A 23,567-nucleotide genomic window follows, 5' to 3' on the forward strand; every position below is an offset into this window, starting at 1 on the left:
CTCACTAGCTCCTCCTCTGCCTATGGGAAATCCTTCCCAGAACCATTATGGCAGGACAGGAGAGGACATGTGGGTTCACTCAAACCTTGCTTAAAACACATCACAAGTGAATTGTAGCACAAACCATCTCTGCTCAGAAAACCATAGGAAATGCCTCCCCATAAGGCATCTTTGAATAGATGAGCATATTTGCAAATCAAATGAGAATGCTAAAATGATGGCTGCCTTACTCTTTAAGTTCACTGTAGATGGGAAGGACCTCAGGATGGCAGACAAAAGCAAATGCTAGGATTGGGATCGCATAGGCGGTCTGTAAAACAAACACCGTATGTTTAGAGGTCCAGCATAGATGGTGACTCCAGAGCATCTCAGTGTATGAAATAAAACTCAGAGACCATAGTGCTCAGCCTGTTAGGGGTGTGGATCTGTCACTTACCCGGGAATTGAATACAAAGTATTTGGGTTGACACTTGTCACCAGTGTGGACTTCGTACTCCACTCCACTGCTGTGAAGAGGGCCTGTGGCCTGGTTCTCATCCTGCCCTGCAGGGTTTCGGTGAGTATAGTCCATCATGAAGTTCACACCCATGCTCTCTGAGTTATTGGGCAACATAATCACGTGCATTGGAAGTGTGCTGTTGAACGTCACGTTTCCAACACTGTGATCCAGCACAGGCAGTGGGCAGGGTATTTGAAATTTTTTGTAAATCACCTACAGCCAGTCATTAAAAATTGAAACAACAAAAACAAGAGAAGTCAAATTTTGAGGGGGGAAACAGTGAAATAAAAATCCATCCATGTGGCTCTGGGGTGCAGGTGAAGAGAACTCAGTGGAGATGTCCTTAGACTACTGGGCTGTGGGGACTCCTAGCCTCCGTTTTAAAGAAAGAGCTGGAACTGATTGGCAATGCTATTTTGTAGTCAAAAGTACCAGGCTTTGGTGAGACACTCCAGGCCTTTCTGGCTCTTCTATGACAAAGATAATTTCTTCATTACATCAAAATATTCATGACATAAGTCATCAAAAATTCTTTCTTCTTCCTTTACCTCTTTGGGGGGAAAGTTTTACATAAGATTTCACATCTATGACATTTCAAAAAAAATTCTTCTTTGTTTGAACTGATTTCTTCTTTAATTCTGCTATGGTCAATGCCTCTTAATGGGTAGAAAGTGGAAGAGAATGGCTGACACATGCAGACATGGCCCCAGCCTATGTAGGTCTGCTATTTCTACCTTCTTAAACACTGGGCCACTTCCATGGTACTCTTGTCTAAATGTTCACCCAGAGAGCCTGGATCATACCATGTGCTAGGACCTTGGCATTCTAATTCAACTATTTTTAAACCCATGACTGTCCCTTTCTCATTCCAAATTAGAATACAATAAAATTGCTTGTGAAGCAAGAACTATTTCATGCTAGTGAAGTGCTTGGACAAAAATGAGGACACTAATGAAACATGGCATGCTTGCCAAGCTGCAAGGGTCATGTCAACAAAGCACTTACCACACTGACAAAAAACACCATGCACGTCAGGGAAAATCCACTGGTATAGCCAAGGTAACCTAGGAATTAGCAGAAATATTTTGGAAGGTGACTAGAGTGTCTAACAAAGCTTGCCTATTAGAATATGAAGTAAAGATACACATACTTTTAGTTAGTGAATTAATACCTAAATTTTTAAGGAGAGAGAGTGGAAGGATAACTCCTACAGACACAAATATCACGAGGTAGTTGCCATTGAGGTACCACTCCCTAGAAGAGAAAGAGAGAGGATGTTGGGAACAGCAAAGGTAACAGAACGAGCCAGTTGGTATCATGGAGAGAACCTAAGACATACCCAGTGTTTTCTTCGAGTCCCATGAATGCTCTGATTACTTCAGGTAGCTCATATTTAATGATGAAGAGGTAGCTTGACATTGCTGAAAAGGACAAAGGGGCAGCTTAGTGGTGGTGCACATTCACTGTCATCCCACACAAACTGTAAGAAGTCAGGACACTCAGGACATCCATTCTTCTGGGAAAGATGAGCATCTCACCCCTAAAACAGGCTGTGAAGGCCCCACACACTCTATAAGGCCATCAGGTTCTCTTCAAAAGCACATGCCTGTCCTTCCAGCTCATTCACAAGGGCTGCTGCTAACAGTGTTCCTGTTGATTTTCTTGGTTAAATCTAACTTGAGCTTCTAGGGGAACTTTGGGTTCCCCATTTTAGAGATTGTCAAGGCCCATGTTGCCTGTGCCTACAGGTGGTGGCCTGACAAAAGGTGGCAGAGGCCAAAACCAAGGTTGCAGAATTGTAAGGCAGGTCTCTGGGCACTCCAGTCACTCTGGCTTTCCCCAAGTGATATCTCTTGGGTCCTCTACAGTCTCCCAGAGCCACATAGAAAATGTCAGACCCATGACCACTGCAAGTCTTCTAGGCTGATAACAAAGAGGCAACAGCTTCTCCCCCGTTTTGTCTGTTAAGGATTTGGGTTTTTTTCCCTCTTATTCCACTTTCCCATTGGTCAAGAAAAATTACAGAAAGGATCAAATTTCACCTACACTATTTTGAAAACATCATAAAAATTATAAAACCAGGCAGTGGTGGTGCACACCTTTAATCCCAGCACTCAGAGGCAGAAACAGGCAGATCTAATGAGTTTGAGGCCAGCCTGGTCTACAGGGTGAGTGCCAGGACAGGCTCCAAAGCTATAGAGAAACCCTGTCTCAAAAAAACAAACAACAACAACAAAAAACAAAACAAAACAAAACTATAAAACCTCTCCCTGTATACATTCCTGTATAATTACATTAAATCTGGCAGTTTTGACTCTAATCAGAGGGATTTGTGCAGCATTCCATTCCCAAGTCCACCATTTGGTACAAGTTGATTCTAATTTGTTATTTGACCCACAGGTTGTAGTTCAGGGGGTATAATGATTGCCTAGCATGCTCAGGGATCTGGTTTCTAGTTCCCACACTACAACAACAGGGAAAGGCCTTTTATACAGTGTTAAGTGTGAGAGACACCCTTCTGGTGTGGTTGTATGGACAGGCATCTAAGTTGTACACTGAATTCTGACCAGTTTCAAATTAGTCCCTGAGCTTCCAAGGTGAGAATGGTACCAATTATTTCTGACACTTACAGAGCTCCATCATTTGGTCATCTGAAAAATCTTGGAGAGACAGGTGTACATCATACCCTATCCTGCAGTTCAGGACATCAGGAACTCAATGACACATCCAAGATCACACTCTTGCAAAGGGTAGACTATGTGAAAAGCACAAGACCCCCTCACTCTGGATCACCATCTCTTTCCAACTGTCAAAGTGAGATGGTTTCTCCGATAGCTGCTGTGTCTGTCTCCTGTCCACATGGCTTGGTTAATCTTTACAGTGCTCTTGGCCACAGCCGAACCTTACAGTTCGTAAACAGGAGGTGTTTCTGATGAGCTGGCTCACCGAGGGACCGTTCGATTTTAGAGCTCTTAACTGCTGATTCTCGGTGATGTCACCGCTGTTAATGTGTTTGGCCTTTGAAAATTCAGGGCGCTACAGGCCTGTTCAGGTAATGTCAACATCATCCTGCTAATGTTAAAACATCAGTGGCAAACGCCAAGTTTTTAGGGGGCAGAAAAATTAAAGTGTTCTAAATGTGGAGCTGCTAATTTAAGATGCGCAAGTGGCTTCCCTTATGCCAAATCACTAATCACACAAAATAGCCAAAGTGGGTGCATTTTCTGGGGTGGGGATAGGCAGCTATCTCTGTCTTACAGCCATGCTGCTTGTGTTTGGCTTGCCATGGAGCCTGCTTTGATCCACACCTGGAAGTGTAATGGTGGCTCAGCTTGTGGAGTTAAGGGCTAAACACATTCAGGGCTCCTTATTTCAGTTGTCCCAAGCTGGAGCAAGCATGAGGTGATCTTGTGAAATGCTCGATGATTTAAATCTCCATAAAGCTGGAGAATTTAACTAAATGTAAAACAGATTCTTTAATGATCTTAGATATTTATGGCTTCAAGCCAAGAAAAGCAAAACAAAACAAAACAAAAGCAAACAACAACAAAACAAAGACAACCCTAGCGATTCTAGAGATGGCTACACAAGATTTTTAACAACATAAAGCCAAATAAACACACACTGGGAGCTGTGGGTGTGGCTCAGTGTTAGAACTTATGCATATTCAAGACCCCCGTGGGTTCAGTGCTGCTGCAGAGGGTTTGGTGAGATTTATGCCGTTGTTTGTTTGTTGCCAGAAGTTCTGTTGTTCATTTTATTGACCATCATACAGAAAGTTCAAGTGGTCTATTGCAAGCTCCCCCCTTACCTCCAATATTCTGCATTGTAATAGAGATAAAGGCTCCAATTTTCCCGGGCCATCCAAATGCCTTTTCCCCTAATTTTTCATAAATTAAAGACCCTATAAGGAAAGAGAATTGCTGTGTTAGAGGATCATTCTCATGCCACTACCATTTCTTTACATAACTCTACACTGGAATATTCAGCATATACCTGAGTAGTAGACAGAAACGATAAAGCCAAAGGACCGGACCTCAGAAACCAATGAGCAATGTCGATGTTCTCCAAACAGAAGCAATGGCTCCACTTGCTTAAACTGTGTGTCATTAGTAGCAGCAGCTATACCTACCATTTGCCAAAAGTCTTTTCTTTCCCCTATTTGGCTTGAACTTGGGCCAATCGGCTTTCATTCTTTATTCTCACTTGCCCACTTAACTAATAACCTTGAGAGAACATATTGCAGGGGTCAGGGGGAAAAAGAACGAGACTAACATCCTCCTTAGCTTATAATGCTGTGTAATTGAGAGGTTCTCTCATGAGAATCAAGGAAGATAGCCCTTTGGCTGAAGATGTGGGCTTAAAGAGAACATACCTCCTTCCTTGGCTGTCTTTAAGAGAAGGTGAACCGAATAAAGTGATAATATTGCCACAGTAAGCAACATGATTCTGTAAGGGAACAGAAAGTAGACAAGTTTTATCAAAGGTGAGACACTGTTATGCTAAACATTGCAATAAATTACAGTAATACTTTTGCCTTTTCAACCATCAACTTTGCAAAGTAGATGGATTTGGAGGGTTCCAGGAAATTCTTAAATGCCACCCAACTAGGACTTTCTGTACTGTACATGCTTCAGCCACTACATGAAGCTTCTTACATCATGATGTAATATATCTCACAGGTGAGATGCTAATGGGCATGAAACTAACACATCCCATCCACTCGCCCAGCATCCAGGTGTGTGCATGGTGTATTTGCATCAACAGGCAGCAGTGGAAGGCTGTTTGAGAACATGACTAAACCTGAGCTTACACACTCCAATTTTTTTGACTGAGTAAGAAGAGATAGTGCTTTGCTAACTGGAGGGTCATGTGCAATAAAGAAAGCAGAGGACGGTGAGTGCAGCCGGCAGAACAATTCCCTGCGTTTATTCAAAGTGAATCCATTGATATCAGGATGGGCTACACAACTGCATATTTGAATGGCTTCTAGGTGTTAACACCAATCAACATGTCTCTACAATAAAAAGAAGAACATGGATAGAGCCAGGCATGATGGCACACACCTGTAATCCCAACACTTGGAAAGCTGAGGCAGGAGGATTATTAGCACAAGGTCATCCTGAGCTACATAATGACACCTTGTCTCAAACAAACAACAACAACAAAAAATTGTGATTAGCATCATCCAGGTAATAAGTGGACAGTACTAATGTCTGAAATTTCAAAGAGCAACCTTTCCCTTTATTTACTTGAGAACATACTCTTCCCACAGTTTATCTGGTAATTCCAGCGAGATCACTGTTGGATGTGTACATTCAGACCACAGGTTACACACTTATAGCTAGCTACTCTAGTCATATGTGTCCAGAAACAAGTCTTCTTGGACCATCTAATCAGTGGCTTACTCACCCATGTAGTATGAATATACCTGTTTTCAAAGAATTATGTAGTTCAGTTTCTGTAGTTTTGTTCCATGGGAGAATAACGAGCATGACTATAGCTTAAACACGTGCTTGCTATGAGACATTCTAAAAGTGAAATCAGTGGAATACTATACTACTTGCTGCAAACTAAGGAGGAACAGCCGAATGTTTCTGAGATGCACAAAGCACATCCATGGTGTTGAGATGTGATGGCTCTGACCAAGTTAACCAGCTAACTGAAACAAAACCTTTGTTTTAAATGTGGACCACAGTGTTCTCTAGAAGGCGGTCTATGGCTTCATGGTTGAGGAAAAATGTTTCCTGTTTCTGCTCATCAATGATCTGTGATAACTTCTTAATTATTTCTATAGCATAAATAATTAATGAGAAGGCATTCTTTTTGGTTCAAAGGTTGTGTTCACTACAAAAACATAGATATGCAAATATATTATGAGCCAATTATTCAGGTGGGAAACAGCTAATTGATTTCAAATAGTATGTTGAAGTTGGTATAAAAACCCATTCAGCTAAAGCCTATTATACATGAAATAGTTCCTTTGGCACAAGGTAAATATTTATAGTTCTGATGTTCAGTCCTTACATAGCTGTGTGATTAGCTAATCGTATGCAATGGCAGAACACAAATAGCACACATTGAAAGTGTATGTGCTGCATTCTTAGACAGTTAGCTCTCAAGGCTCCACTTTCATATGACACCTAATGTGCAGCTTTATGCTTCTGAAGATACTGAGAAGCGTGTCCTGGAAAATACCAAACTGTGTGCAACCATGCAGACGCCTGTGGTTGTCCATCACAGGCAAGGCCCCTATCCAGCTATAGGTCAGCCGTAGAACACTGCTGCTTTCAGGCAGCCTTGGACCAGTGTGGGGAAAGCACAGAGGTTTGGAAATACGCTTCAGTCATCCACAAATATCCTCCATACTAGGCACTGTGTGAGGATTTAGGAAAGGCTCTGTGGTGAGACATGTGGCCAGTTCTCTTGGTCTTGTAGTCTGGCAAGGGAGCTGGACACTAAGGAACTCAGACAAGCACACAAGGGTGTTACAATGGAGACACAGTATAACACTGGTTCCTGTCACAGAGGTCACAGAAGGCAGCTCTAAAGCTAGGCTGAACAGAGAGATGGGACATGAACTAAATGAAGAGAGGAAAAGAGGGCTCTGGGGCCAGTGCAAAGGAAGGCCAGTGCATTGTGTCTGGTGTCCAGAGGCACAGGGAGTAGGATTGGGGCATGTGGGCTCTTAGACTAGTTTGTTTTCCTAAGATTATTCAAGAATTTGATCTGCTTTGGGGAGGAATAGTTCTGATTACTGAACACAGTATCATTTTGAGCATCAAGTGATGAGCTACTTTGCGAAATGGTTTCTTCTTCCTGTGGACTGCCAGAACATATTTGTTGATGAATATATAAACATTCTACCACTCGATTAAAGACGGTCAAATGAGGAAACACCATGATTAGACAGCACTGGCTATATCCCTTGAGTGGCAGGTCTACATAAAAGCAAGAGTGTTTTACTAATACTTTCTCAGATTACTCTCATTCACAAAGAACTTGCATCAGGTTGTCAGGTTATATGCAAGCGTGGCACTAAATACAGACATATATGTTCACTCACATAAAAAGGATGATCCCTGTGTTGGCCATGGCATAGGACAAGCCCAAGATCCCACTGCCCATGATGGCGTTACTCAGGTTGAAGGAGGACATTCCAAAGGAAGTCGTTCCAGGGTGCTTGAAGAAAAGAAGTTCAGTATGAACAAACATTTGCTAAGGGACTAGTCCTGCCTTTGCTAGTCATCTCATATTATATCTCCTGGAAAACACTCATCCCCAAATGGAAGAGGAAGAGAAAACCACAGTGAGTAAAAGCCATTAATTACTCAGAGCATCAAAAAGAACATTTCATTTTGAATAGAATGCAAGTCTTAGCTTTAGCATAGGTCACAGGAAAAATTAAAAATACAGAGGAGCAATAAGAAGGAGGGAAAATAATGTATGGCTGTAGGTTACATTTGGGTGAGAATTGATTTCTTGAAAAAACAAGTAAATTGCATAAATGATTCATGTGGCCATATGGCAAACGGGAAAAACAAGCCTTTATTCCAGTAAGGGCTGAATAAACAGAGAATGTGCTGATGAAGGCCTGGAAAATTTCAATCACACTGTTTTCCCACTGAGACAGCGGTAGATCAGACTCTTTCTGCATGTTTACCTCCTGAAAGCAGAGTGCCACTTACGTGTTCATCCCCGTAATCGGCCAACTTTTTCTTCCCCAGAAATCCATTCGTTAGGAACCTCTGACTTTCGGCATCTTCATTAGCAAATTGACTGAAGAAGACAGGAAAGTCAAAAAAGAAAAAAACAAAACCAAAAACAAACAACAATCCCCCCCAAAAAAAAAACAACAAAACAAAAACCCAGGAAAACATCAGTAAATGTTCTGACTTGCATTTGAGTGCAGGGCAATCTAATGAACTGTACCAGGGAAGACAATGTCCAAATGTCTGTTTTCTCTTCTTCACACTAGTGTTCCTGCTAGACCAACCACTGAACAGTTGTGGGATGTTATAAGGAAGGAAATACTGTATATGCTTTCTCTTTCTCCCCACACTGTGCAAGAAAGAGCCTAACTGAACTTAGTTTTGCTCCCCTTGTGAACCCTTTCAAGGAGGGTGCAGAGTCACAGCTTTGTTTTTAAAAACTGTTTTGATGCCATGATGAGATGATGCTTTTATTATTGTTTGTTGATTTTTTTTTATGGCGCTAAAAATGAACCCTCTGCAAAGTCAGGACTCTACAGAGCCACATGCTGCTCTAATTCTATAGATGTAACAAACATACTCTGAAGAAAATCCTCTCATTTGATGCTCCAAATATCCCTGGGGGGAGAAGTTTCCTTGGTCCTACTCAAAGGCAAGGCAACTGTAGTCAAGAAAGAGAAGAAGAATGTCCATCTGCCACCTTGCCCTTCCTAGCGTCATGCAAGTCCCAGCAGGACTCCATAGCTATTTCCTCCTTTGCAGGTGCATCTTCTTATGCCTATATTGCTTCTTGGAAAACAGTTACACAGTAACTCTGGGTTACATCTGGTTGTGGGGGGAGGGGTGTATTTGGTTCCGTGTGTGTGTGTGTGTGTGTGTGTGTGTGTGTGTGTGTTTGTGTGTGTGTGTGTGTGTGTGTGTGTGTGTACGCATGTATGTGTGCACACGCACTCATGCCTTTACTCTGAAAATGTATGTTGGTTATTCATAGATAATAGATAAAACTGAGAAAGTTATTAATGAAACCCAATGAACTGGCAGAACAGTTGAGAAAGTAGACTTTGAAGAGGCATGAACCATGGGGCAGTGATGGGGCAGTGATGGTGCATGCCTTTAGTCCCAGCACACAGGAGGCAGAGGCAGGTGGATCTCTGTGAGTTCTGGGTGACCCTGGTCTACAGATCGAGTTCCAGGATAGCCAGAGCTACACACAGAGAAACCTTATCTTGAAAAAGTCACTAACTAATGCATGAGCCACAAGGCTCACTGTGATTATGATCTGCCTGGATGCAGTCTGGAGGCTGCACAAGTTCGCTGATGCCATTCCCTTCCCGTGCTGCTCAGCTCCAGCAGTCACATACCAGGAGTGTGGATGCTATGGCCATGGGGCCAGCCTCACTTCCGAGAGGCCTGACCACCAAGGCCAGCTGCCACCATTATAGTTTTATATATAAAAATATAACACAAGTCTTGGCTGCTCCAGTACATGCTCAATTCTGCCTGTTTCTGGAAAGGACTTACTAGCTTGTTTAAGGCATTTTTTTTTTTAAATTCTAGAGTAAAACCAAACAGTTGGAGAATGGTTAGAAAGATAGCCCTTAGATATAAAATTGAAAAATGAATTGCTTCAGGAAATCCTTTCAAACTGCCTTTTAAATAGGTGCTAATCCTGAAAATGCTCTGACAGGACAGAGGTACTGCAAGGTGACTTGGATACTGGAGTACAATGCACAGGACACCTAGAACACAACAGACATACTCACACAGTGTCAATACAAGGTACACCTAGAACACAATAGACACACTCACATAGTGTCGATATAAGGTACATCTGGTATCAATACAAGGTACAGCTAGAACACAACAGACACACTCACACAGTGTCAATACAAGGTACAGCTAGAACAAAACACACACACACAGTGTCAATACAAGGTACAGCTAGAACACAACAGATATACCCATGTAGTGTCAATATGAAGGTGCAGCTAGAACACAACAGATACACTCACACAGTGTCCAATACAAGGTACAGCTAGAACACAACACCCACAAAGCTTTCAGTATGTTTCTTGGAACCACACAATAATAGTTCTGAGTGTACAGTCCCTAGTTTTGCCCCATTTTTCTCACATGAAACATGGTGCCCTGCTGCTGCTCTCTCCGGTGTACCATCTTTAAGTGCTTTAACAGCCTGTGTTTTGTAAACTAGCTATAGAGGAGCTGTTACATAATGCTCACAGTTAGAACCTGGGATGATAGGATAAAATGGGACAAAGGACTATAAAAACAAGTGTTTCTTCCAGTACAATCTAAACTAAAGTGTGTCCAATGCTCTTATTTTACTCAGCAATTTCAAATCTCCATTGCATGAGTGGTTTTTAAAACTTAGAATTTGAAAGTAAGCATATTACTTATTTCTGAGGCATTTACAATGTTCTTATTGGCATGAGATGAGATGTAGACATGAAACATACTGAGCTTGTACAAAATATGTAAGAAATGTCCTCAGCATGTTACATATTTGAATGTCAGAGGCAACATGTATTGAAAACAAGGAAAATGACCTCAAGCAAAGCCTACAGTATATGATTAAAAAAAAAAAAGTTCAACTACAGATGCATTCTAAACCAAATACAAACAAAATCCATCCATTTAAAGTGAATGTAAAATCACAAAACTGACATCTTAGACATGAGTTCTCATTTAGAAAGTATGTCAATGTGAGTAGCTAAGACGATGTTGTGAAGCTGAACAGCGGCTCCACTGTGGACTTGAGGGCCGTTCTTGAGACTGAATCCCCATCAGCTCACCCACTGCCCCAGCACTCAAGCCTGTGTGTTCCTTCACACTCTAAGAGCCTCAGACTCGGGCCAGCATACTAAGAGCAGTGCTGGAGAAGGAAAGGAGCACAGAGTTGCTGAGTATTACCTTATATCCCAAACAGTTACCTATTCCTCAGAAAAGCAGGTGCTAGTTTGCTAGTCTACACTTTGCACGGAAGCTCAAACGAAGTTAAATCCCCCTAAGCCAAGCAACGACTCTGCAGACACGGGTGTCCTGTGTTTCACTGCATTCAGGAGCTACTGAGTTTAGAAAAGGCCCCAATTTAGTCCAACAATCCTAAAACTCCCTGCACCAGACCATCTATAGGAAGAGACTGCCCCTCCCTCCTGACTGCCCTTCCCCTACAGTGGGAAGGAGCTAATGTCCTTATCAGAAATGAGGTGGCTGAGTTGTATCAGTTAGTGCAGTCGATGGGAGAACAGAATGACCTGAAACTCCCCATACAAGGTTTAACAGGCTGAGAATATGCCATGTAGTTAATGGATGACCCCATGATAATTCATGAATAATATTACTTATGGAGAGAAAAAAGCAAAACCTAAAACTTAAGAAAGAAAGCCTACCAAACAAACAAACAAATGAAAAAAAAAAAAAAAAAAAAAAAAAAAACCCTCTGGAGATACAACATTGAAAGTATAGTCAAAGAAAGAAGAATCTGGGTGGGTCCCCTGAAAGATAAATGGAACAACAGGCTAATGTCAGTGAAACACGGGTTACATTAGCAATGGAGACAAGGACACTGCAACTTCAATTTCCAATCAGTCACACAAAGGACCAGAGAATTGATGTGTTAACACTGTTATCTCACATTGATCCACAATAAATCCAATCACTGCACCAAGATCCAGGTTTTCCAAGCCCGTGGCCCACCTTGTTTTTCCACAGAGCTTGGCGACTTTTCATCCCGTACCTGCTCATGGCGGCTTTTTCAGAGTTTCCCACCCTCAGGTAGCTGTCTGAAATACTTTCTCCACTGCTGCTCTCGTCCTCAGGCTCGATATTGACATTTCTCAGTTCCACGGGGTCCATTTGACCTGTCAGCGCTTTCCTGTCCACACAGGAGCTTCTTCAGAGTAAATAATCCACAGCCCCTTCAGCCTAAGGCTCTTGCCCTTCGTGTTGACGTTTAGAACACACTGTTCTGAAAACAGAGCACAAAACACACCCGTATCATTTGCTTTGAATTGGATCATGAATCTGAATCCCCTACTGTATGGATGCCTGCTGTAAAATGAGAAAAGGGATGAAGTTCTTGGAAATCTCACAAAAAAAAAAAAAAAAAAAAATGCCCTGAAAGTTTCCCTCACCTAATACACAAAAAAGAAAAAAGAAACAAAGAATGAAAGAAAGGAGGGAGGGAGGGAAGAAAAAGAAAAAAAGCATGGCAGATATTTTGCAACTCACCATGGGAGTAAGTAAAAAAATAAATAAAAATCTCAAGATGTGGCAGGCAGTCATAGCGAAGATTGAGTTCTTTTAAGCAGATTGCATGCTTTTTTTTTTTTTTTTTTTTAAATAGAGGGGTGAGAACAAAAGTAAATTATTGACAAAGGAAAATCTGCCAAGTATCTCTATGAACTGTAACTAGAAAGAACATTGATGCCTTAATTTAACTGAGCATGAAGGAGTTCAAGTCACCAAAGTGGTTGATAATATGCAACAATGGGCAGATCCAAGGTTAGAAAGCCACATTCTAGGCATCTGGAATGCAAGCCACAGTCAAAACTACTAACAAAATAAACACACGGGTTTACCTTCCAATTGGCATCAGACATCATCTACATCAAATTCAAATGTGTATCAACCACAAAGAGATTCACCTGTTACATTGTGCTCTGTCTTTAAGTCACCGGGTCTAAACACAGCTTTGTTTGGACTTTGTTCTCTTCAATGAAAAGTGATGAGGGGGACTGGCTGGGTTTGCCTTATCTAAAAATACCATAAATCATCCTATGTCATTGATAGAAATTTTCTGAAAAGCTTACAGCTAAATGCATTCGGTTGCTGTGAAGCCCTTATATTAACAGAAATACGACTGTACTGGAAGGAAGTAATTCTGAGACGAAGTTAACCACCTGCTGAGCACACACTGAACAGAGATACAACCATGGAAATTGCTCCAGAACTCAAAAAGCCGTAAATCCTTGGAAACATGAAACCCACATATGAGAATATCCCCACCAATCCCAGAAACATATCTGTGGATATAAGCTTAGAACCCCAAATTATAAAGTTCAAAACACATGTGGAAACTCACTAATATGAATGTCAGTAAGGCACAAGAAAGGACAAGATTCCCAAGTCACATTGCAATATAGAATAGCACCCCCCCCCCCCCCGAGACAGGATTTCTTTCTGTAGCTTTGGAGCCTATCCTGGAACTCTTTGTAGACCAGGTTGGCCTCAAACTCATATCTGCCTGTCTCTGCCTCCCAAGTGATGGGATTAAAGCCATGGGTCACCACTGCCCTGCTAAAATAGGCAATAAAAAGTCCAAATGAGAAAATACCATTTATTTTAAGTAGGTTGTAAAACAGGGGCAGTTTGGTTTATGCGAAAGAAATTCTAAAATAAAAATTAAAAAAAAAAAATGCAGCCATTGAAACAGGAAAAGCCAGCTAAAGGAAGAGTTAGGAAAGTGGGAGAGAGAGCTGTAGAAATCACTCAAATTATAGCACAAAGGGATAAAGAAACAAAACTGTGAAGGGAGAGTTAAGAGGTTGGCCCCAGGGTCTACCAGTTGTCCTCACATGACAGAATCACAAGAGCAGAGAAAGAATAGGAAGAAAAACTTGACAAAGAGCAGCTTCAGAATTATGGAAAAACAGCAGCTCCCAGAATTTTGTCAGACAGATGAAAATGAAACCTTTGTTAATACAAGACAGAGTAAGTGCATAAAATAAAAAGTCAAGAGAAGACATGTATGGGGTGCAGAAGGAAGAAATGCAGATGCTTAAAAAGAAAAAGAAAAAAACACCAAAAAAAAAAAAAAAAAAAAAAAAAACTAGGAACAGAGCAAGGTAGTTCCCTTGCCCATCACACCTGCCCAGTCTCACCTCTAGACAGGAGCTGCCCAGCCATTTCTGCTCTCTGGTCCTCAAAGCTGCCGTTCTGACCTTAAGTCAACTATGCATAGGTGGCTGTGAGAAGATAGTGGCATACTTTCTTCTATCCACACTCTTACTTGTGTCAGTTAAAGAAATAGGTTTATGATGTTGAGACTCATTTCGTCCCAGTTTATCTACTGGTTGCTTCCACACAGGGCCAATCGTCTCTATTTACAGCATTCCCACCATGTAAAAGGCACACCTGAGAAAACCAAGTGGTGTATTTGACTACATGACCCGACATTACCAGAATCCTGAAAGCAAGATTCTTCCTTCGAACTTAGCTTCTTGCTTCATCAATCCGTGTTGCATTGTGCTGAAATATCACCTGGAGATGCCTTTCTCACTGTGCTCGTTTATTCATAATCAGACCTTCTGAGTCGTTCCCATGCTGAAAGAACGACTTTGTTTTGCTTTCACACTTCGTTGTGTGAATTCCGGATTCGGACTCTTTTCCCTCTGGGTGTTGAAGACATTTCTCCCTCCACCTCAGCCCTTTATTAATCGGTTTATTTCTCATTTCGTTGTAGCTAACATTATTTTCTGAATGATGGAAAGCTTTTTCTGCTTACACTGATCTTAAGTTTCACCAGTGCCTTAGGACACACCAGGGAGGAGGGAACCTCATCTAAGAGATTGCCCCCATCAGATTAGCCTATAGGCAAATCTGTGAGGGATTTTCTTCATTGTTAACCTATGTGGGGGGAGCGGCCCACCATGGGTGGTGTAACCCCTAGGCAAGGAAGCCTGGGTTGTATTAGGAGGGTGGCTGAGCAAGCCAGTAACTTGGGTTCCTCTTCGTTTTCAGCTCCTGCAAGCTAAAATAAAAGTTTTCTTCCTACAAGTTGCTTTTGTTTCAGTGTTTTACCATAGTAACAAAAACCAAACTAAAACAATGAGGAAGAAATTAGATGAGGGTAGCTTTTAAAATCTACCCTTTTTAGTATATAGAGGGCCAGTTCAATCAAAAGACGTAGTTTTCTTCAAGACAAAAGAACTTTTTTTTTTTTTTCTGTCATTGTCTAAGGTTATCTTATCTCTTTCCCTGTGTTTATTCAAAGCCATTGTGGACCTGTTGGACAACATCACTCAACTTCTCCCTTTACAACTGGGAAGCTTAAGAAGTTACAAGTGTATCTTGGGCCTCATTTGACTCTTTTGAGACACTAGGAGGCGGCGGTTAGCTCCAGGTGCCTGTCAGCCAGCTATAATGCACACAAAAACTGCCACTTCTCCAGTTTGCTGTGTGGATGAACTGCTGTTCTTGAACAGTGTGGTCTTGAATGCCCCTCCAAAGTTCATGTGCTGAAGGCATGGTTTTTAGTCTGTAGCACTATTAGGAAGCGTGATGCTGAGAGAAGCTGGTGGCCAGCATGCACTGTAGTATGTTAACAGGCACCACAGTTAGCCATGTGTCTCCAGTTTCTTTTGGACCCGACAAGACATGCCTTTAATTCCCACTGATAATTTTTTCTCCCCCCCCCTCTTCCTCACTTTTCAGGTCTTCTTTTTGTTGTTTCATGTGTGGACACAGTGTTTTTCAAACTCTTTCTAAAGGTATTGAGTTGGCATCTTCAGAACTTGATTCGATAGAGGACATTCAGGTTTTCAGGCACTGTAGGCTTGGGTCAGTGCCATCTGCTCCTTTGCTGGTCTTCCTGTATAGCGGCTCCTCTGCAGTGTGTGTGAGTGGGGAAGAATGCCCTGTAGGGCCCACACTCCTGCTGCCACTGGGGCTGGGGCTTCCATTCCTACTTGCTACAATTCTTTCTTGGTTGTCAAGGACTCCTGTATCTTCTAGACATACCAGGGAAAGTGCACCCATGAAATCTCAACAGTAGGGTTGCCTAAACGAGACCTACATAATGTCTACATCAGCCAACATATTAACTCAGAGAGGGGGAATGTCACAAGGTCTACCCATAGATGAAGAGCTACACAGGCAATCGACGACTGCTGGCTGCTGAGGGAGAATCAGTCTTCTCCAGGGACAGGTGCCTACTACGGTATCCAGTCCCAAGTGGTTGGCCCTAAACATACAAGCAACACTAAGTGGGCTCAGTAGGTTTTCTTTTTTAGTCAATGTCTGTATCTGTGTGTACCAGTTATAACTGTAGAAAAAGAGGTCATGGGGACACAGGAGAAGTTAGAGCAGAGAGCTGGAGGGGGTAGAACTGATATAAATATAGTACTCATATGTGACATTCTCCAAAAAAAGGTAAATTTAAAAACCAGCTCTCCAAACAGGCTACAGTGTCCCAAAGTGAGGTTCCTTGGCAAACACCGTCACTGGTCACCTGTTGCCTATGCTCCTCTTTGAAGATGTTGACATGACTTGGTGTTGCAACAAGAGCACCCTCTAGAAGAAACACACTTACCCTGAGGCTTGTCCCCTTTCTCAGATTTCCCAATTCTATCTGCTTTCTGGTTTCTTTGAGTTCTTTGAAGTTACCATGAGTTGATGTTATCACTAGTTACCACCTGTCATGCTTTCCATACTTTGCCTTTTACAGTGTTTTTTCTTAAGTCTCACTGCTCGATTTCTCCATACCCCTTCTATCTGCTTTTAAGACTTCAGCTTTGAAATTTAACGGAGCTAAGGGATAGGCAAAACTCCCCTAAGAGGCTGTCCTTCAAAGAGAGTGTCCATGAATATGTTTCTGGGAAAATTAGTATTTGAATCAATAGGACCCAGTGAAGACATTCTGCCAGTGAGGCCTGTGAACTTGAACCAATGCCCTGAGAATGGGAACAGAACAAAATGGTGGAGGGAGAGCAAACTCACTTTCCCCCCTTAACCTGGAGGACATCCATCATGTTTCTAGTTCACAGGCCTTCACATCCAGGGGCTTATGCAAATAGCTGCCTGGTTCTGAGGCCTGAAGCTTCAGAATCAATTATTCAACTAGGCTTACTAGTTCTTAATTTACAGATGACAGATTGTGGGGCCTCTACAGCCTCATTATCACATGGGCCAATTCCCATAATATATTGTAACCACATTTGTCAACTATCTAGTTACCTACTGCTCACCTCCCGTTTGTCCTGTTTCCTTGACTTTTAATACATACACAGAAGATTTTCAAGCCACATCTTTGCCCAGGCTTTGCCTCTAAATTGTGCTTCCATGTGACCAGTGGTGTCAGGTACACCTACATATCTCAACATTTAAACCTCACATGTCCAAAATTGTCTTCCTCTTCCACCGCAAGCTACTCTAAGAACGTTGCCACTTGGTGCAGCTATTTACCAGAAGCAGGAGTCTCCTATCACAAATATCCTTTCTTACCCCAATCTCGAGTCCTTCACAAACTCTAGATGAGTTTAAAAGCAACACAGGTTTTTCTCTAACTGGTCTACGTGTTCCATCTCTCCCACCATCATTTGTCTAAGTACACATGTCTTAACTGAATTTGAACCTGCCCAGACTGGCCCTACCCCATATCTATTCTACACACACACACACACACACACACACACACACACACACACACACACACACACACATACACACACAGGCACAGTGAACTGGAATGTATGTTATCCTTTGCTGAATGCCCTTTAATGCCATCCACATTTTCACAAGCCTAACACAGCATTACCATCTGTCGATATGGTCTGTGTTTCCAGTCTCTGGTTTTTATCTCATTCTCCATTCTCCTCATCTAGTAGTTATAGCTACACTAGTCTATAGTTTGGGGAATTCACTGCCTTCTCTGTTACCTCAGGCCAGCTGCACCTTTTCCTCCTCTACTCCATCTATTACTCAGCTTTCCCATCTACAGAATTACAAGAAGTTCTATCATAGGCTCCAACTTGGTCTGAGAATCAGGAAAGGAGCCTCTGTGGATGCTCAGGGCTGAGCCCTTTGTCCACAGCCCAGGAGTTTCAGCTAAAGTTCATCTCACTTCATTACATCATTCACCTAAAACCATGCTAATCTTGGGATCTAAATCAGAAGCTACCTTTTTTTTTGTTTTTTTTGAGACAGGGTTTCTCTGTAGCTTTGGAGCCTGTCCTGGAAATTGCTCTGTAGACCATACTGTCCTTGAACTCATAGAGATCCACTTGCCTCTGCCTCCAGAGTGCTGGGATGAAAGGCATGTGCCACCAGTATAAACCAGAAGACACCAAACCTCACATGGCACCTACTCCGTGTGTCTAGCAGGCCAGGGTCTATTTTAAGGCTCTGTGTGACCCTCACAGCAACCCTCTGAAGTGGGTACCAATCTTGCTTTATTTGCATAGACAGATGAGGAGTGGACATACATGTTGAGTGTCCTCCACTCCATTGCTCCTTCTACCACAGAGAACTAAGCCCTGGATGGAGAACAGGAACTCCAGCTGTGGTGGCAAAAAGAACTAGGTGTAAACCTTGGCCATATTACCTAACTGATGACCTCCCATTTTCAGAAAAATGGGATCCATATCAGTTTGATAATCTACATCAAAGTTAGCTTGTAGGAGAGCCTCAATAAAATGCAAATCCCTTTCCTTCCAATAATCATATTCCCATCACTGTCTTTTTCTGCATTTGAACATACATACTAACATGGATACATGTAGACACCCTGAAAGAGGGCCTTAGTTTCTCAGAACTCTTATTGTAAGCACAGACATTGTAAGCAATGTGGGGAAATAACTTATTTTTATAGAGCTTTTACTATATGTAAGACACCTTTTTATTATCTTTGGAGAGTGATATACCCCACACAATAGTTTGAGTTCTCAGCTCCCGATCCTGATTTTGGCCATCTCCAAGGAGCATTCACAAAATATGTAGCCCATTTTTATTTCTGCATACCTGACTATGGATTTAGTTTAAAGGACTAGCAGTGACAAGCACAATTTCAACAGTATTGGAACACCATGACACACAGAATACTTCAAATCAATTGTCTATAGCACAAAGTAAGTGTCTAGAAGGATCCTGGTCACATTATCATTGCCAAAGAATAACCTCATGTTAATCACATAAATAGATTTCAGTGTGAAAGTGTTTCACGATGACATTCACTCATTCATTCATTCATTCATTCAATAAATGTTCAGAATGAAATACAAATCAGAAACTTTGGAAGTCACACAGAATGGCTTAAAACAGAGCCCCGAACTCAAGGAACTCATCCAATTAAAGAAAGGAGTGAAAACAAAAAACTTTTACATATAGCACAATGAGCATTGTTACTGTTTTTCTCTGACTAAATATTTACTGAAGTAGTCATCGTGTCGGGGCATAAGTAAGATAGAAAAGAAAAATGCTCACAAACACCCCAGCTGAACAAGCCCCTTCCTGTGGGTCTAAATTTTGCTCCCTGATTCAGCACATGACAGGCAACTCTATTTCCTGTGTATTCACTGGATAAAACTGCTCTTCAACCTTGACACTTCCTGTCCCTGATCTTTATGCCCTGCTCAGGTCTACCCATAACCAAGTCCTATTAGTCCTTTTTCAATATGGACTATATCGACCCCCACAGTTGCACTAAATCACTAACCTGAAGTGATGTCCCCATAACTTTCTGGACTCCATACTCTTTAGCACCGAAATTCAATCACAGTTGACATTCATAGAGTCACCAGGCATCTTGCGCTTTCCATTGCCACCTCAGAACCTCTTCCATGTTGTCCTCTGATGGAACTCTTTCCTGTACCCCTACAGCAGAAGCATCTCCAGGGAAACGTAAAAGGCCATGTGTCTGGAAAGCCCCTTCAAAACATCCATCTCCTCCCCTGCAGGACTCATCACATGCTGTGTGCCCATTTGCACTTGTGTGACTATCTGACTAGTGAGGAAGCTTCACAAGAATGGAGTATGGGGTCAGGTTTGCACACTACATACACCTAGCACCCGGCACAGTGCCCGCTGTTATTACAGTCTGTGAACACCAAAGCAACTCGACATTATATTCATTCAGACATGGGGACACACACTTGCTAGTTTTAGGAGAGTGTATGGCTAATCTTTCGAAATCAGGCAGCAAGTTTATCTGATCACCAAGAGAAAGAACAGCTTCATTGCCCCTAAAATGCTCTGAGTACCTCTAAAAGTCAGAATTTGGATAGAGTTTTGCCCTTCAGCTTTCCTTTCCATTCTAGCTCAGTCTCTCTATGACATAAAGGAGTCTTACAGAAACGGGCTAGACCATCCAGCACAGAGCGCAGCAGCCCAGGTACCAATCCTCTGTCTGTGGAGATGCAAGGTCAAAGCTTAAAGTGGTACTGTGACACTGTCATGTCAGCAGACTTTCTTTCAGTTCAGCACGTTTGTTAGTAGGTGTCTCAAGCAGCCAGTTCCTCACATCCAACCTGGTTATCAACCATGCTAGGGGTTTCTCCTTTGAACTGCTGATAAGAGGCTCATGGTGGAAGATATCTCAGTGAGAAGTTTCTCCAGTGCTGTGGCTCATCACCAAACCAAGACATCAAAAAACGGTAAACAAAAGTGTCCTGAGTCAGAAGCTAGAGTGACGACCTTCTGTGGGGACTGCAAACATTTGTCCTACCTGATAAGGGACAGTGAAGGGGAGCTAGTGACGTCAGGGCAGGCTTTCCACTGCTGCCATTGGTCTGGTCCTTCAGACCATCTCAGTATTGACAAGTCTACTCCAAAAGCCTGGCACAGACAGCAGACGGCCAACGTGGCAGTGACCCCTGGGTTGGGAAAGTGAGTAGCAGCTGCCCATGCAACTTGAAACGCAATTATCGTCTATCTGAGGAACTGATTTAAAGTCTCATCTAAAGTGTGCCTCAGATAAATGAATGGAGTGTTTGCATGGAAATCAATCTAACATTATCTTCATGTTAAAGTGCCTCAGTTTCCCCAGTGAGTACTACTCACACTTGGATAGCAAGACAATCTGGTTATCTAACTCACTGTTTCTCATAGAAATTGCCTTCCATGGAAACATTTTGAAGGGCTAGGGAGATGACCCAGTTCATAAGTGCTTGCTGTAAAGCCTAGGGACCTGAGTTTGATCCCCAAATAAAAAAGCCAGACATGCTGATGGCTGTCTGCCATCTAGCACCAAGGAGGTAAAGACAGAAGGGCTCTTGGGACTTTCTGGCCAGCCAGTCCAGCTAAATCCAGGTGCTGTGGGGCAGTAAGAAATGTTACCTAAAAAATAAGGCGGAGATTGGATGAAGGAGACATCTAGTGTTGACCAGTGGCCACCACATGTGTCCACTACACACACACACACACACACACACACACACACACACACGTGCACACCACACATGTGCACTGTGCACGCAGGCACACATGTGAAAGCAAACACACACAGTCTCAGGGGGCTCTCAGAAAAGAACCCTCCACATTTACTCCAGTATTTAGTGTTGCTTCTCTGTCCCATACTGAAACACAGTTTAGAAATAACATCTAGGGAGAACTAGAACATTTCCAATAAACAGCCCCTAACCTGAGGCTTTGCCATCGACAAAGCTTACTTGCTTATCTAGGTGAAGGATGGGCCTGTGACTACAAATCCAGCTTTGAGAGTGAGGCCAGCTTAGGCTAAAGTGCATTCTAGGCCAGTGTGGGCTGCTGTGTGAAGCCCTGCCTGAAAACAAAAGTATGATAAGCTTGCTAACAGTAGGACTAGAAGACAATTCATGAAATTGGAACATGCTTTCTTCCTTATAGTTTTTTTTTTTTTTTTTTTTCAGGTGAAGATGCAATCACTTTAAAAGCAGAAACCCACAGATACACTTTATTTTTTATTTTCCCATACAACAGCCATCTTATGGAACACACAGGGGCACACAGCACATATGACATGTCAGTGAAACTCTTAGTGCCATATAATTAAATTAGTGATGCCATGACTATGAATACAGCACATTCTCAAATGTCTACATTCCATTACAGATTCAAGGTTGTCATCTCTGGGGACACCTTTTTCTTTTTCTCCCCCCAAATAAATGATGTTTCACTTCCATTAAAACAATATATTAAAAAATAACAATCCCAATAACATTTGTCACATATTATAAAACACACCTAAAGAAATCCATCAAGTTTGACCATCACAACCCTAAATGGTGACATTGTATTTTTAAGAGCCTAAGCACTATGAAGAGAATTCTAGAAATAGCTAAAGTATAAATCTAGACTGGAGGATCTTGGGTTACAAAAGAATTATAATCTTTAGAAAACACAGCTAACTTTGTTAAATTTGTCAAGAAGGCTCATTGTAAACCACTATCCAAGAATATGGAATATTTCGAGTCTGGAATGTTTCCACTGGGTTATAAAATGCTCTTGGTTTTGCTTTAGTCTGCTTAATGGAAACCATAGCTAGCTCCTCTATCAGATGCTCGATGCACAGATGTGAAAAGCCCCTGCCCCCTTGGCAGTTTTGAGAACATCTGTTTCTACATCAGTGATTCTAGTCCTTCAAAAACCAAAAGTCCTATGTATATCTATTCAACCCCACAGGTACTTCTTGTGTCTTTACTTTTTTTTTTAATGTTCTTTGGACAATGGTCAAGTTAAAAAGATAGGGAAGACAAATTTTTTTTTTTGTTTTTTTTTTTCTTCTTTAGTAGACGGGGCAAACACCCATTCTCACCTTCACTCATGGGACATTCTTTTTTTTGACTAAATTTCTGTGGGTTTTGTTGAATGGTGTCACCTGAAGGCAGGTCTTCTACAACTATGTATCTTTTCATAACTTTTATTATAGTCAGTGATTTGCCAGAAGCTGTAAGTTGTGAAACTGCCGCTGCCGGCTGGTTTTGCAGGGTTTCCTTTTTCTATTAACCACTGTCCAATGTTCTGATCAGACATAAAACCATTTGCAAAAGAAAAATGCAATTGGGATCTGGATAAATAATCTCAATGTCTGATAATATATCCAACTGGCCTTTTAAAAGTTATCCATGTAGTCTTTTCAAACATTTTAATTTGTAACGAATAAGCAAACAACACAATATAAAGAAGAAAGCAAACACTAATGCCATCTGTGAACATTTATGTAAAACCAACTGTACCTTAATTATTTATCCAGTCCTGTGCAGTCTTTCATGAATTGTTTGGGATGGCAGACCCCAGTCACAGAGGTGACGTATCTGAACGTTTGGAAAACAAGACAATGATTTAAAGGCCAGTGGGAGTGAACGACACAAGCCAATCAACACCAACACCTTCTTGCCCCAACACCTCCCTCAGTCCAGCTTGCGTCAGCTTAGAAGAGAGAGGCTAACTTGGTTTGCAGTCATACACTTGGCTTTAACATTGCTCACACCAATTTCTATTTGCTTTTAGAATTGTGGCTTTTGTACAATTAAGCTCTAATTGGAAGTTTTACTTTTGTGTCACACTGCATTCAAAGTCCTAATGTGTGGTCAGCAGATTGATCATGAGGCATTAATTTTTCAAGTTGTAAGAACTAACAAGGG

At 41.9% G+C, this 23,567-nt stretch overlaps 1 protein-coding gene across 1 annotated transcript in view; it reads right to left on the reverse strand.

The window, feature by feature from the left end:
* Slc38a4 (solute carrier family 38 member 4) overlaps window positions 1–23,254 on the reverse strand; it is a 36,606-nt gene extending 13,352 nt beyond the window's left edge. The window contains exons 1-11 of the mRNA XM_051189749.1: window positions 23,160–23,254; window positions 11,969–12,199; window positions 8,188–8,278; window positions 7,566–7,681; window positions 4,875–4,948; window positions 4,311–4,403; window positions 1,839–1,920; window positions 1,671–1,753; window positions 1,505–1,563; window positions 437–712; window positions 231–310 (exon numbers count right to left, since the gene is read on the reverse strand). Coding sequence (XP_051045706.1) covers window positions 231–310; window positions 437–712; window positions 1,505–1,563; window positions 1,671–1,753; window positions 1,839–1,920; window positions 4,311–4,403; window positions 4,875–4,948; window positions 7,566–7,681; window positions 8,188–8,278; window positions 11,969–12,087 — 1,073 coding nt within the window. The 5' untranslated portion in view covers window positions 12,088–12,199; window positions 23,160–23,254. The remainder of the gene's footprint in view (window positions 1–230; window positions 311–436; window positions 713–1,504; window positions 1,564–1,670; window positions 1,754–1,838; window positions 1,921–4,310; window positions 4,404–4,874; window positions 4,949–7,565; window positions 7,682–8,187; window positions 8,279–11,968; window positions 12,200–23,159) is intronic.
* Window positions 23,255–23,567: the final 313 nt, after the last annotated feature.

The sequence above is a fragment of the Phodopus roborovskii genome, unplaced genomic scaffold (genome assembly GCF_943737965.1).
Source record: "Phodopus roborovskii unplaced genomic scaffold, PHOROB, whole genome shotgun sequence".
Taxonomy (NCBI): domain Eukaryota; kingdom Metazoa; phylum Chordata; class Mammalia; order Rodentia; family Cricetidae; genus Phodopus; species Phodopus roborovskii.